Genomic DNA, 14,889 nt, shown 5'->3' with positions numbered 1-14,889 from the left:
CATTTTGCCTCTATAGGCTTGATATTTTTTGGTTTAAAGCTCCATGTGCTGAGAGAAAATAAAGACAGATCCAGATTTTTCTGTTGGTTTGCAATTAAAAGATTTTCTTTGGTGTATCCTGAAGTGACAGCTGTTGGATACTCAGCTGGGCGGTAGAGGGTGTTGCTGAGGTGTTCCGGGGGGGAAAGGAGGCAGGCTGCGGCTTTTGGCACGCGCGTTCTGAGCCTCGGTGGCCGCCGTTGCTACTGGCGTGGTCGCCGCTGGGTCCTGGTGCCCACCGGCCGCAGTGTCCGCCATGATTGTGATGCTGAGAGCCCGCCGCGGCTCCTCACTAACCGGGAAACTGCGGGATGCCGCCGCCCGGTACCGGCAGTCGCTCACCAGCTGGAATTCGAGCGCGAGCAGCAACAAATACCGGGAGACGGTGCTGCTGCCCCGCACCGACTTCCCCATGAGACCGAGCGGCCAGGAGCTGCTGGAAAAGGAGCTGCAGATCCAGAGGGTAGGGGAGGGTGAGGGGTGTGGGAGCGGGGCAGTGTCCAGGACAGGGTCAGTGTCCAGGACAGGGTCAGTGTCCAGGACAGGGGCAGTGTCCAGGACAGGGTCAGTGTCCAGGACAGGGTCAGTGTCCAGGACAGGGGCAGTCAGGAGTGGGGTGGTGTGGGGAGGGCAGGGGAACAGTGTCCAGGATAGTGCTGATTGGTCAGTCAGTGAGGCTGGCAGCAAGGGCTTCACTCTGCAAAGTACCAGAGCCCCACAGCACTCAGCCCGACCAGGCTGTTGACTTGGTCCCAGAGGTTTAGTCACGCCAAAAGGGAGATGAGTGTGTCACTGATCTGTCTACTGTGGGCAGGTGGGAAAGCAGAGTCTTCTCCCAAGTCCCTTTGCAACAGCTGGGGCAGAGATGAGGAGGCATTTCCTCTCGCAGTGGGAATATGAGTCTGTAGAATTCTTTACTGCAGGGGGCACTGTCCTTTAGTATATTCAAGGACGAGATAAACTGATGTTTAATCAGCAAGGGAATCAAGAGTAACAGGGAAAAGGCAGGAAATAGAGTTGAGGGGTTATCATGACCTCATTGCATGGCACAGCAGACTTGATGGGTTGAATAGCCCCTATTTCTTATGATTTTGTTCCATTTGATGACATATTTTCATTGCTGACTGAGATGGTCCTCCATGAAGTCTCACTGCTTTTTGAGCGTCAGGCTACCAATCTACTTCATCAGCGTGGTGCCCTTGTTGTACCACATATTTCCCTGGTGTCCCTCTTCAGAGCTACGATCATCTGCAGCATCCAACTGTCAAAAAGTGCGGTGCTGGAAAAGCACAGCGGGTCAGGCAGCATCTGAGGAGCAGGAGAGTCTACATTTCAAGCATAAGCTTTTCATCCCCAACATTCCTGATAAAGAACTTAAGCTTGAAACATCGCCTCTCCTGCTCCTCGGATGCTGCCTGACCCACAGTGCTTTTCCAACACAACACTTTTTGACTCTGATCTCCAGACTCTGCAGTCCTCACTTTCTCCAAGCACCCAACTGACCACATAGAAGGCTAGTTATGTCAGACTCGAGCTTTAGTTCATCTGTTGAAGTGGGGTACTAGTGTATAGCTACTGCTGGTGTGCATTGCCTATTGTTTGACTGCATAAGTGAGAGCTGTGGACACTGAATCACAGAACTGACAAAACAGCGAAGGAGGCTCTTTGGTTACAATGTCTGCATGACATCTGGTGCCATTTTCCTTCCTTCTCCCTGTAACAATGCGCATTCTTCTTTTTCCAGCTAAAGTCCAATTCCCTTGTGAATCCTTCCATTAAGCATTTGAGTGTGCCTTGATCACTCATTCTCAGTTAATGCATTCCAGACCATAACCAGTGTGAAAAAGATTTTCTTCAATTTCTATTCCTATGGATATAGGAATTGTAATGGAAATACAAAGTTAGGACTGAATTACAGGGGGTCCCTGATCTACAAACCGACTTATGAACGTGACCTCATGTAGGGGTGTAATTTTAATGATCTGACTTGAATACTTCCTGTACTTTATGCATGGCACTTCTTTATTGTTGTGCATTGAGTACTGACTTGCATACAAATTGACTTGTCAACAGACTTCAGAATGGAACCCTTTAATAAATGGGAGACTGCCTATATGTCGATAGTTGTCCCATGCCTTTTAAACCATTTCTCACAAGGAACACATTTGATTTATTCCTGCATGCCATACATTGAAGAATTGATGAAGTAATAGAGAATTTTTTCCTTCATGTTTATCTTATAAACACTTATTCATTGGTTGCCTTTGAGTTTATATGTGTAGTCAATTGGAAAGATTTTGCAAGTCATTGAAATCTTGACATTTCTTGTTTTCATAGGAATGTGGGTTTTCAGAATTATATTCATGGCAAAGAAACCGGAAAGGAAAAGAATTTTGTCTTCACGATGGCCCACCTTATGCTAATGGTGACCCTCATGTTGGTCATGCCTTAAATAAAGTAGGTCATTTTCTCTTCAATGCTCAATAAACGTATACATTTTTTGCAGTTTTCCTCGTATTAAGATACTTCGTATTCTGTGTGAGATTTACAAATCATAATTTGATAATGTGTTGTGCTTGGAATAATTTTTTTTAGAGATAAAGTATATATTTATATAAGTGATATAATATTATTCCATGACTTGTCATTATTTTCTAATTCCCCTAACTGCAGATATTGAAGGATATCATTAATAGGTTTCAGCTGATGAGAGGCTCCAGAGTTCACTTTGTACCAGGCTGGGATTGTCATGGGTTGCCTATTGAACTTAGAGCATTGGCAGAATGTGGTGAAGAAGCTAAAACACTTTTTCCTATCGAGATCAGACAAAAAGGTACACTTTTTCCATGCCATCAACATTAGTTAATTCAAATATCTGAAGATGTTCTCTCCCTATTTACCAACATTGCAAATAATTACAGCTGACCCTTTTTTGAAATAGTTTGAAATCAGTAACTAAGCTGTAAAAATAACTTCAACTGTCCAGCTTTAGTACATGTGATTTTTATTTCTTAATTGCAGATTATGTCTTGGAGGGTATTTTATTCTTGTACATTTCTAATGTATAGATTTTCGCATTGTTGGTTTGAACATTTGTTAAATGCAAAAGCCATTTGTTTTGTTAATTACATGTGACAACAAGAGAGAAGAAAACAGAAGGAGTGCGAAAGTTCTAACTTGCCTATGCTTCAGTTTTTTCTTAGGTTTTGTTCTCCTCCTCATGCTATTGAATCTTCTCTGGTGTTGTTCCGCAGTTACGGCAGGTCATCTGGTATTTCCCCCCATATAAAACTTGAATGTTATTTTTGGCTAGCTATTTCACCAGTGGTAGAATCAGAACCAAACCTAATGCTTTCCATATTAATGTGCATGAATGCATTTCCAGCCTCGATTTTCTGAGTAGTGATTAAAAGCATCAGCTTTCCTTTTCATTAGCCCTGAGCTCAGTTACGATCTCAATCCTCCAATAAAGTTAGAGAACAGCTAAGATCTTTGTCAGCCATTTTTTTTAAACCGGTTTGCATGGGTTAACAGATTTTAGTTGGCTGTTTAAGGATGTCTGATTGCAGGAATTATTTATCAGCGGCACAACATAGTGTCAGTAGAGTGTTAAGGCTCTGATATTCTTGAGAAATGTTTGTCAATTCTGGAACCCTAACTTATGCCTTCAACAGAGATTTATTCTTGAGGAAGTTGGTTTCAATACTAATCCGTTGTGATGCTTATGATAATGCAGGAGTTAAAATTTGGGGACGGAGATGGTGTGGAACTGGCCAGACACAGGGAAAATTTGAGTGAATGAAAACAGTTATACTGTGATCGTTCCTACACTCCATTTTAAGTTACAAAACTTCTGATTTAACTTCTCATGAGCATCTTAGGAGTGGGCAATAAATGCAGGTCCACCAGGCAGAACTCACAAAAGAAAACTTAATTAAGTATAAGAGTTTGATGGTAACTATTTTTGAGACAGTATCAAACTCATCACTACAAAATGATACTAACTCTTAAACGACCACAGCAAAAATGCATTTGTACTTTCAGCTTTTAAGATCGAAGGAGGTGCTGTTCTCTGTCCCACCTCCTTGCAACCTTGATTAGAACCTTTCCGTATGGAGGAGTGCAGGAGAGTCAACAGACCAAAGTTTCTCGTAACTTAATGTGTTTTATGTCATTTTTGTCTTCTAGCCAAAGAATTTGCAGAAAGAACAATTGAGCGCCAACGAGCAGCGTTTATTCGATGGGGCGTGATGGCTGATTGGGATAAATGTTATTATACATTTGACAAACAGTATGAAGCTAAACAGTTAGAAGTTTTCCACAAAATGTTTGATGAGGTATTTTATTGTTCTTGTAAGTTTCACGTGTTGTCCAAATCTTGATAATCTGGTAATTTTACTTCTCTTCGCCTTAAGGGGTATATTTATCAAGACTACAAACCCGTATTTTGGTCTCCTTCCACAAGGTTTGTCACTTCTTTTATTGTTGGTAATTTGGAAGTTTTAGTTATTTTTCACAGAGTACAATGTTTGTTATTTTTTTTTCCATCTATCTTTGCAGAACAGCCTTGGCTGAAGCTGAACTTGAATACAATCAGCAGCATGTTAGTCGATCGGCATATGTCAAGTTTCCTCTCATAAAAGTCCCCTCCAAATTAGCTTCAGCATCAGGTAGAGTGTCACAAATTTAGTATTGTTCGCTGTAGGAGTTTTGGCTCAGATTCAGCTTGGGGATGCAGCTCATTAAATAACGGTGTATCAAATCTGGGGAAAAATATAGGTAGAATGGAGAGTGGTTGGTGCTTTGTTATGCACTGCCTTTTATATAAAGGCTATATGTTAAGTAAAGGAGAAAGTGAGGACTGCAGATGCTGGGGATCAGAGCTTAAAAATGTGTTGCTGGAAAAGCGCAGCAGGTCAGGCAGCATCAAAGGAGAAGGAGAATCGACGTTTCGGGCATAAGCCCTTCTTCAGGAATGAGGAGGGTGTGCCAAGCAGGCTAAGATAAAAGATTGGGAGGAGGGACTTGGGGGAGGGGCGTTGGGAATGCGATAGGTAGAAGGAGGTTAAGGTGAGGGTGATAGGCTGGAGAGGGGGTCTCTGGCCTATCACCCTCACCTTAACCTCCTTCTACCTATCGCATTCCCAATGCCCGTCCCCCAAGTCCCTCTTCCCTACCTTTTATCTTAGCCTGCTTGGCACACCCTCCTCATTCCTGAAGAAGGGCTTATGCCCGAAACGTCGATTCTCCTTCTCCTTTTATGCTGCCTGACCTGCTGCACTTTTCCAGCAACACATTTTTAAGTATATGTTAAGCATTTCTAATACTGTGAGTGAACAGCCTGACAATACTACTTTATCTAGGTTGACATTTGAACAGCAAGTGAACAGTTGCTTTCAATCCTTCAGTAATTATCAGTTACCTTGACAAACTGTATGTCCCACCAGTTAACTTAAGATGAGTGTTAATGGTTCAAATCACTAGTTGATACTTGTTTGGTTGCTGGAAGGATGCTGAAATTCTGCTTTATGTTTGTTGACTTGGAGGACAATAATCAGCCAGGATTCCTCTCTTACTAACTTTGTCAAGGTGAGAAGTGTGTGAGACATATTAAACATAATCAAAATTGAGTTTGACTGCTTTGAGTTGCACATAATGAACATAGTGCTGATGCTGTTTCTTATAGCTGAAGTTTCGCCTGTTGAGAAAGATTCATAATAGTTGTCAGCAGTTAAAATATATTTTCTTCTGTTTCCAAATAGTGCCATTAACAGTGTGAGGAGAACTCACCATAGCATCATGGTATAGGGAGCCATGTAAGGGTGGGGGCTGGTTTTAGTTGGTGGAGAAAAGAGAAATGTGGTTGTAATCATAGTATAGTCAGAGGAATAAACATGGTTCTCTGTGGCCAGGATCAAGTATCCAAAAGCCTGTGTTGTCTGCCTGGTACCCAATTTCAGGATATCTGACCTGAGCTGCAGAAAAATCTGGAGTTGGAGTGGAAAGATCCAGTTGTCGTGGTCCACTTAGATACCAACAAGAGGAAGAGGTTCTGCTAAGGAAATATAAGTATTTGGAGGGAAGGAGGGGCACAGTGGATGGGTTCAGTTGCATGGAAAATTAGAAAATCTAAAGTAAAGGAGAAGGTTGGATGCACGTTAGTGATGGGGCTTATTATTATCAGAAAATAAAAAGAAGGGACAGAATGTGCGATTGTCACATCACATCAAACACCCATAAAAGTGTAGGGAAATTCACTAGCAGAACAAATTTAAAGACTTTGTATCTTTACGCACAAAGCATTCGGAATAAAGTAGAGGAACTGACTGCGCAGGTTGAGGTAAATGAATATGATCTTATAACCATTATGGAAACATGGCCACATAGAGATTAAAACTGAGAACTTTACATACAAGGACATTTGACCTTACAGAGAGACAAGAATAATGGAAAAGAGAGTGAGGTAACACTATTAATGAGAGATAAAATGAGGACAGTTGCGAGACGCAATCTAGGCCTGCATAATGTAGAATGAATTTGGGTGCAGGTTTTAAATAAAAACCAAGGGAAAGAAAACATTGGTAGGAATAGACCTTTAAACAGCAGCCACTCTGTAGGAAAGGAGATAAATCAACAAGTAATAGGAGCATGTACAAAGAATAAAACAATAATTATGGGTGACTTTAATCTTCATAGTGATTGGGTTAATCAAATTGGGAAGGATAGCTATGACTACAAATTCATAAGAGAGCAGCAGGGATAGTTTCTGAGAATACTATTCATGGATCCACCCAGGGAGCAGGCTACCTTGAATTTGTAATGGGTGATAAAATAAGTTTAACAAACGAACACACAGTAAAAGTTACCATTGGAAGTAGTGATCATAATGGAGAATTTAATATTCAGTTCAAGAGTGAGAAACTTGGGTCAGAAACAACTGTGTTTAACTTAAATAAAGGGAATTATAATGAAGTGAGGATAGAGTCAGCTAAAATGAACTAGGTGGGTACATTACTAGGACTGACAGTAAGCAAGCAATGACAGAGATTTAAAAGGTAATTTGTGACTCTCAGCAAAAATAGTAGTAAGGCGTCAAGATTCTAAGAGAGGGATAAATCAACCATGACCATCGTTGGAAGTTAAGGAGAATATTAAATTGAAAGTAAACGTATATAAGGAGTCCAAAGTCAGTGATAGCCCCAAATGCTGGAATAAGTTCAGAATCCAGCAAAGATGAACTCATAAGTTAATAAAGACAGAAAATAAACTATGAGGACAAAGTGTTGAGGAATATAAAAACTGACATTAAGTTTCTTTACATATATAAAAGGAAGATTGAGATAAAAGTAAACTTCAGCCCCTTACAAAATGAATTTAAGGAGATGGTTATGGGGAACAAAGAAATGACAGAAATTAAACAAGTATTTTACACCAGTCTTTAAAGATAGTTTGAGCATCCCATTAAGAGCATTATTAAGGCTACAGGGGAAGAATTAAGTGCCATCACCATTATTAAAGCAGTAGTATTAGATGATGTATTGTGGCAAAAGGCAGATAAATCTCGTGAATCTGATGCCTGGCATCCTCGAATTCTAAAATAGGTAGCTGCAGAGTAGTGGATGCATTAGCTGTAAATCCTTGGTTTCTGGAGAAGTGATAGAGAATTGTAAAACTGCTAATGTGACAAGCCTATTCAAAATGCAGGGGAGGCAAAATGCAACTAACTATAAGCCAGTTAGCCTAAGATCTATCGTTGGAAAAATATTAGAATCAATTTTAAGGAAGTAATAGCAAAATATTTGGCAAACCTTAATCTAATCAAGCAGAGGCAGATTGGCTTCATGAAAGGGAAATCGTGTCTGTTAGAATGTTTCCAGGAAGTCTGAATCAGAGTGCATAGAAGGGGACCTATAGATGTGTTGTATTTGGTCTTCCAGGAGACATTCAATCAGATACCTCACAAAAGGTTAAGTCTTAAGATAAGAGCCCATGGTGTTTGGAGGTAGTACATTGGTATGGATAGACAATTGGCTAATGGCAGGAAACAACAAGTGGGGATAAAGGGCAAAAACAGAAATTGCTGGAAAAACTCAGCAGGTCTGGCAGCATCCGTGGAAAGAGATCAGAGTTAACCTTTCTGAGGAAGGGTCCCTTGACCCGAAATGTTAACTCTAGTTTCTCTTCTCAGATGCTGCCAGATGCTGAGCTTTTCTAGCAATTTCTGTTTTGTTTCTGATTTACAGCATCCGCAGTTCTTTCGGTTTTTATTTAGTGAAGATAAAAGTTTATTTTTCAAGTTGGTGACCTACAACCAGTGTGTTCCACAGAGATCAGTGCTGGGACTCCAATAGTTTACAATATGTATTAATGACTTGGAATAAGGAAATGAATGTTATTATGGACCAGGTCAGACCCCCTCAAAACATTTTAAGAAGATAGCCCAGAACCTAACCTATTTTATAGGATATGTAAAGTAGATATTTCAGGAGTGATGCAGCTGGTCAAACCACTTTGTTTCAAACAAAACAGAATTTATTTAAACATATTTGATAGAGATAAGTTTTTTCCCAGGGTGAAAGATTCAATAACAAGAGGTCATGCTTTCAAGGTGAGAGGTGGAAAGTTTAAGGGGGATACATGTGGCAACTACTTCACACAGAGGGTGGGGGACGTTTGGAACGCATTGCCAGCAGAGGTGGTAGAGGCAGGCACGGTAGATTCATTTAAGATGCGTCTGGACAAATGCATGAGTAGGTGGGGAGCAGAGGGATACAAATGCTTAGGAATTGAATTACAGGTTTAGACGGTACATTTGGATCGACTCAGGCTTGGGGGGCCGAAGGGCCTGTTCCTGGGCTGTAAATTCTTTTTGTTCGGATGAACCACGATCAAAAGAAAGCAGCATTTAGAATAACTTAACTTACTTGATAAGTGGTGATATTTTGTTGGTTGGCTTAATAACGCTGTTCCAATTCCTGCAACATCCCATAAACACACCCCTTGGCTAAAGGTAAATTCAACCCAGGTTCTTACGGCAGGACAGTTTTCAGAGAGAAGGTTTAGGCAAGACCTCTGTTGAAGCATGCAACCTGTTTTCACTGCAGCTGCTCCTCTAGGTCCCCAGCAGTTTCTCATTGCTTGCTAAAACTAAACCAAACTAGGAAAAAAAAACTGAACTGGGAGAATTGGTCACTCCCCTGCCATTGTTTATAAAGTAGGCATTTCCAGACATAAAGGGACCTCTGCCTTTACAACCCCGCTTGATTTAAAAAAAACAAGGACAACATAACCTTGTAAAAGGGGCAGCATCATCACAATGTACTGTTGCCAAATCTGCAGACAATGCAAAAATAGATGGAAAGTCAGGTTGTCAGAGGGATACAAACAGTCTGCAGAGAGATATTGATAGGTTTTGTATGTGATTGAAAAGGTGTCAAATAGAGTATAATGTGGTAAAATATGAAATTGTTCATTTTGGAAAGGAGAACAAAAGAACAGAATATAATTTAAATGGACAAAAATTGCAGAAAGCTGTAACACAAAGAGACTGGGGTTACTTGTAATTGAAACACATAAATCTACCACACAGGTGCAGCAGATAATCAGGAAGGCTAATGGAATGTTGGCCCTTATTTCAAGTAAGTTGAGTATAAGAGTAGGGAAGTCTTAGAGCAACTGTACAAGGTGCTGGTGAGACTACACATCTGGAATACTGTTAGCAGTTTTGGTCCCTTATTTAGGGAAAGATGTAATTTCATTGGAGACAGTTCAGAGAATGTTCACTAGGCTCCCTTGTCTGAGGGGGGATTAGCTTATGAGCAAAGGCGAAACAGATTGGGACTCTACTCACTGGAGTTTAGAAGAATGGGAAGTGATCTCATTGAAACATATAGGATTCTTAAGGGGCTTGACAGGATAATTGCTGAGAGGATGGTTCTCCTCGTGTTTAGGACCAGAATAAAAGGAAGTCCTACCCAGAGGGAGCTGTGGGGCAATGTCCTTGTGTATATTTCAGGCTAAGATTGATAGGTTCTTGATAAGTAGGGAAATCAAAGGTTAAGGGGAAAATGCAGGAAAGTGACTATGAAGAATGTTGAATCAGCCATGATTCTATTGAATGGTGGTGCAGGCTCAAGGGGCTGAATGGCCTACTCTTGTTCCTGCTACTTATGGTTTTATGGGAAGAGGCAAGTATCTTGTGATACTCTATTTACAGATATGTGCTAGTTACTTAATGTGATTAATGGAAATAAGTGAAATATGATAAGTATGGGCTCATTGGTTAATGTCTTTAGGTTATTTTATGTTTTCTTTCAACAAGACAGTTATGTCCACAGCTCTGAAGAATAATAGAATGCATTTGATAAGTTGATAGATTTCAGAAAGATGCTTTCAGTAAAAAAAGTAATATTTGACTTGATGCATCAATAATATGAACGTCAGGTTGTAAAAAAAAGTTTGTCTTTTTACTTTGCAATAGTTGGAAAATAACTATTTTATCTTTCAGGGGATGCATCCTCTGTTCATGCATTAATCTGGACAACCCAGCCTTGGACAATTCCAGCTAACCAGGCAGTTTGTTATATGCCAAATGCTGAGTAAGTTCTGATGTTACTTATAAGTTCCACATTAGAATAAGGTGCCTCCTTGAATGACATTATTTGCTTTTACCTCCAGCCAAGAAGTGTCCAAAATGTAATCAAAATTGTCTGATCAAACATCAATTAAGTTTTGAATGACCTGATCCTCTGAATGCAGTTTGACTTTGTAGTTCTTTGTGAAGAAGATGCTTCTTTAGGAGAAAGAAATTATTGTGTTCCATGTCTGATATTGATTTAAATTTTTAAGCCAAGGTACTATTGTGTTTTCGCACAAATGGAGCTTTTGAATAAAGTGTAACCATGAACCCACAGATACTTGCCACCACTATTAAGTAACTTGGCAGGGAAGAATCTAAAGCCCTAAAATTTTCCCTTAAGTTGAAATGAATGTGTAGATTTTGGTGTAATGAAGTTGAAGATTTCTATGAACATTTTGTACTGTCTTGAGAAATGATAGCTTTAAAAGTATGATAACTTTTCTTTGCAACTTGAACATTGATATTTTAATATACTGTATTACAATTTTCAGTACATTTGAAACATACAATTTGTAGTTTAACACAATTAACTGTTGTCATGTAAAGGTGAGGTTTCTCACAGTACAGATGACATTAGTAACTGTCAAGTTGTATTCGAAAACTGGAAGATAGCTCATTTTCTTGTTTTATCATGGTGAAATTTGGATATCAAATTCCGCAGTTAAAAATGTCAGTCAATTCCTAACACGCTGCGCTGTTTCTGAATGCAGGTATTCTCTAGTGAAGTGCTTAAATACAGAGGAACTCTACCTTCTAGGTACAGAATGTGTAGAATCTACAGCAACAATCCTGGACGCTCAGTTTGAAATTCTTCAGACAGTCACAGGCAAGAGAAATTAAAGTAGATTTATCTTGAGTTGTTCTTTATTTCATTGAAAGTTATAGCACTTTATAAGGTTTTCTAAATTCTATCCCATCTCCAATTTTTACTTTTGTATCTATGTCCTAAATGTTGGATTTATTATTGGGCCATGGTTTCATGTGCAAGAATATACTTCTAAGACTTTGTTCAGGTGACAAGTTTACAGGCCTGGACAATGAATGTATTAAGAGGCTTTTCGAGAAGTATTCTAGTCAAGCCTTGAAGTCTACATAAATCGGCTTTCAGCAGAGCTCGCTGACTGATGACCAGATGAGAGAACGTGGCTGAATTCTTTTCCTTTCCTCATTATGCATAGAATATAGAGATGAGTTGCATTATATATTAAAATCAAATTAGATTATCTACTACCAAAAAACAGAATGGCTTTCATTGTATGGAGTTTGATACATTTTGAATCCTTCATAACTCTTTATGCAGTTATGTTATTACTTCTCCTGGTATAGGTTCTGATTTAAAAGGTGGAGTCTGTAGACATCCCGTAATTCCTGGAAGGGAATCCCAGCTTTTGCCTGCGAACCATGTCACAATGGTTAAAGGGACAGGATTGGTCCATACTGCCCCAGCTCATGGAATGGAAGATTACAGTGTTGCTTCCCACCACAAACTCTCTGTTGTAAGTTACAGATTAATATGTACTCAAATGCCTAATAATGCTAGTACATGTATAATGAGCCAAATGGTGACCACCTAAACGCTGTGATTCTAACAACAATGCATTGATTAAAGTCAGGTTGGGAGAAGTGTATATACCACAACAACAGCCTTTATTTACATAGTTAGTGTAGGCCAGCAAGGGCAGTGGTAATGGGTAAATAGGTTGCTGTGGATTAGAATATGGCATAGGGACAGGAGCTGGCTATTTAATCCATTGAACCTGCTATTTTGTTCTGCCATTTAATGAAATCATGACTGAACTGAAACCTGCCTTCATATTCTCTGCTGTTGCCCCATATCTCTTTAATAATATTGGTAAACAAAAAGCAATCATTTCTAACTTAAAATTTACACTTGATCTAGCATCTACTCCCATTTGTGGAAGCGCATTTCAAACCTTTGTGTGTCAGAGTTTTCTATTTTTTTTCCTGAAAGGCCTAACTCGACCTTTTTCTTCATACTAGATTCTCCAATTGGAGGGAATAGTTTCTGAATACTATTTGGATAAGCTTAAGTTTACAAAGAGTGGAGAATGTGATTCTGGTTGGGAAAGTATTTTGAGTCTGGAAGTAATAAAAGCATGAATGAGGGTTACAGCTGCAGATGGATTGAGGCTTGGTGGGGGCAGACAATAGTATTCACATAAAATTGTGTCATCTTTGTGTCTTTAAAAAAAAAGGTGACTGAGTTCAGATTCAGGTAGGATGTGGAAGTGCCAACCAATCTCGTCTAGTCTCATATAGTCATCTAGAGGGATGCTGAAGTCAGTAGTTGAGAAACCGTATTTGTGGCAGGTACCAAAGGTAATAGTTTCAGTCTACCCACTCTATAATTGGTGAAAATTTTGCCATGTCTCGTCCTGGATGGTGCATTATATTCACAATTGCTGCAGTTTTAATTAGTTTGGTTTTCACTATTTAGGACTGTTTAGTGGATGAAAATGGCTTTTTCACTGAAGCGGCTGGATTAGAGCTTCAAAACAAGTATGTCCTTAATGAAGGAAATGAAACAGGTTAGTAATACCTCTGCTGGAGAATTTTTGGAAATCTTGTTTAGATTGTTCTCCCAATGATTTATTGGGTTTGGATGTTAGTAGCTGAATTGTGGTGACGAGTAATGTTCAACATTTAATCCTTGCTTTAGATTTGCTTAGCTGAACTCAGCTGAAGTGGTTGAAGAAACAATAAGTGGCTTTAATATCTTTTGTTTAGGGCAAAATCAATTGGAGATTATACTTCTGATGCCTATGCAAGAATTTTGATTAAGAAAGCGCATTCATTAATATTGCACAATGTTTGGTTTGTCTAAATTGTAATTTAACGGCCAACAACCACTCTTTTGAAGAGTAGATATGTAAGAAGAAAGATGAGGAAAATTGTGTAATGTCCACTGTCATTGCACATCCTGCTGGTGCTTCTTGGTGCGATTTGCCATATGAATAATAGCCATGTGGTTGAGCTGTTTGATGTTACCTAGTAATTATAAAGCCAACAATAGTAAATCAGGGAAAAATCAAATCCTGAAAGAGTAGAAGGGAGAAATTTGGTGAAAATAAAATCAAAAACTCCTAATTCTGATTTTAATTTAGCTTTGTTTTCTCACTGCTTTGTCTTGTTCAACCATCCATTGTGTCCATCCTGAGAAAGGCAGATGACTGACATCTAGCTGATGGATGAGTGTGCAAGTTTTGTTCAGAGAGATTGCTATTGGATTTGATGTATTCCTCTTCCTGCAAGGCAATCCCCAATCTGTGCTTAATTCTTCTTTGATATAATTACAAATTTCTGTGTAATGAATTGTCCAAGTATGAAAGCACATTGAAGCATTAACTGGCATATTTACATAGTTAAAATTTTTAGAATTGTATTTGTTCTAATTTTCGGAGCCAGCAAGCATCACTCTCTATTTGGTGTGCTGTTGGAAATTAATAAGTGTTATAAACTGACCAGTCCTTGAAAACAATTGAAGACCTGCAATCAAAATAATATGTTTAGTTTGAAGCAACTCATAGCATATCATGATATCAGCTTTATTCCAGCAGCTCAGTGAAATGTGAAATTTAAGATACAGTTGAGAAGTTGCACTGGTGTGGAGTTGCTTTTTAGCTGCCACGTAATTGCAGATTCTAGTTTCTTGTGAGTTATACCACTGCTTTATGTGGATAAACTATAGTAAAGCATGCTCTTGCCATTATTTAATTCATCATAGCTTAATTTGACCAAGTGTTTTGTCGTTATAATGATGAGTATTATTAACATTGCTTTAGTTTTCAATTTATTTTCCTTGGAAACTGTGCCATGTTTTCTAAATAGGTGATAGTCTTTATACAGTCTTAATGGATTTTAATTTCTGAATTTCATTAGTCATTCAAATGTTGCATGGAGCAAACATGTTATTGAAAGAGGACAACGTAAGACACAGTTACCCGTATGACTGGAGAACAAAGAAGCCAGTAATTATACGCGCCAGCAAACAGTGGTTTATCGATACTGCAAGTATCAAGGACAGAGCTCAGGTAAATTCTTTTCTAATGACAACTTAAATTGGTAATGCTTGTAATTTTGCCATATATTAACGTGTAAAAATTCTAACTACATGTTATCAGCTATTGTCATTTTTTTCTGTTGAGCTGGCCAAAACTTTCTTTGTTTTAACATACTTTAGAAGTTACTGA

General features: G+C 39.1%; 1 protein-coding gene across 1 annotated transcript in view; it reads left to right on the top strand.

The window, feature by feature from the left end:
• The first annotated feature begins 223 nt into the window (after positions 1-223).
• The window catches only part of iars2 (isoleucyl-tRNA synthetase 2, mitochondrial), a 97,627-nt gene continuing 82,961 nt past the window's right edge, over positions 224-14,889 (top strand). Inside the window, exons 1-11 of the mRNA XM_043695778.2 lie at positions 224-502; positions 2,377-2,496; positions 2,713-2,872; positions 4,228-4,376; positions 4,455-4,504; positions 4,600-4,709; positions 10,547-10,637; positions 11,389-11,504; positions 12,005-12,174; positions 13,137-13,227; positions 14,579-14,730. Of these exons, the coding sequence (XP_043551713.2) occupies positions 296-502; positions 2,377-2,496; positions 2,713-2,872; positions 4,228-4,376; positions 4,455-4,504; positions 4,600-4,709; positions 10,547-10,637; positions 11,389-11,504; positions 12,005-12,174; positions 13,137-13,227; positions 14,579-14,730 (1,416 nt within the window). The 5' untranslated portion in view covers positions 224-295. The remainder of the gene's footprint in view (positions 503-2,376; positions 2,497-2,712; positions 2,873-4,227; positions 4,377-4,454; positions 4,505-4,599; positions 4,710-10,546; positions 10,638-11,388; positions 11,505-12,004; positions 12,175-13,136; positions 13,228-14,578; positions 14,731-14,889) is intronic.

This window comes from Chiloscyllium plagiosum, unplaced genomic scaffold (genome assembly GCF_037043375.1).
Source record: "Chiloscyllium plagiosum isolate Xiang-an unplaced genomic scaffold, Cpla_swu_hap1 HiC_scaffold_10, whole genome shotgun sequence".
NCBI classification, from domain to species: domain Eukaryota; kingdom Metazoa; phylum Chordata; class Chondrichthyes; order Orectolobiformes; family Hemiscylliidae; genus Chiloscyllium; species Chiloscyllium plagiosum.
The sequence above is the reverse complement of the archived record's forward strand: the minus strand, read 5'-3'. Positions and strand labels throughout refer to the sequence as shown.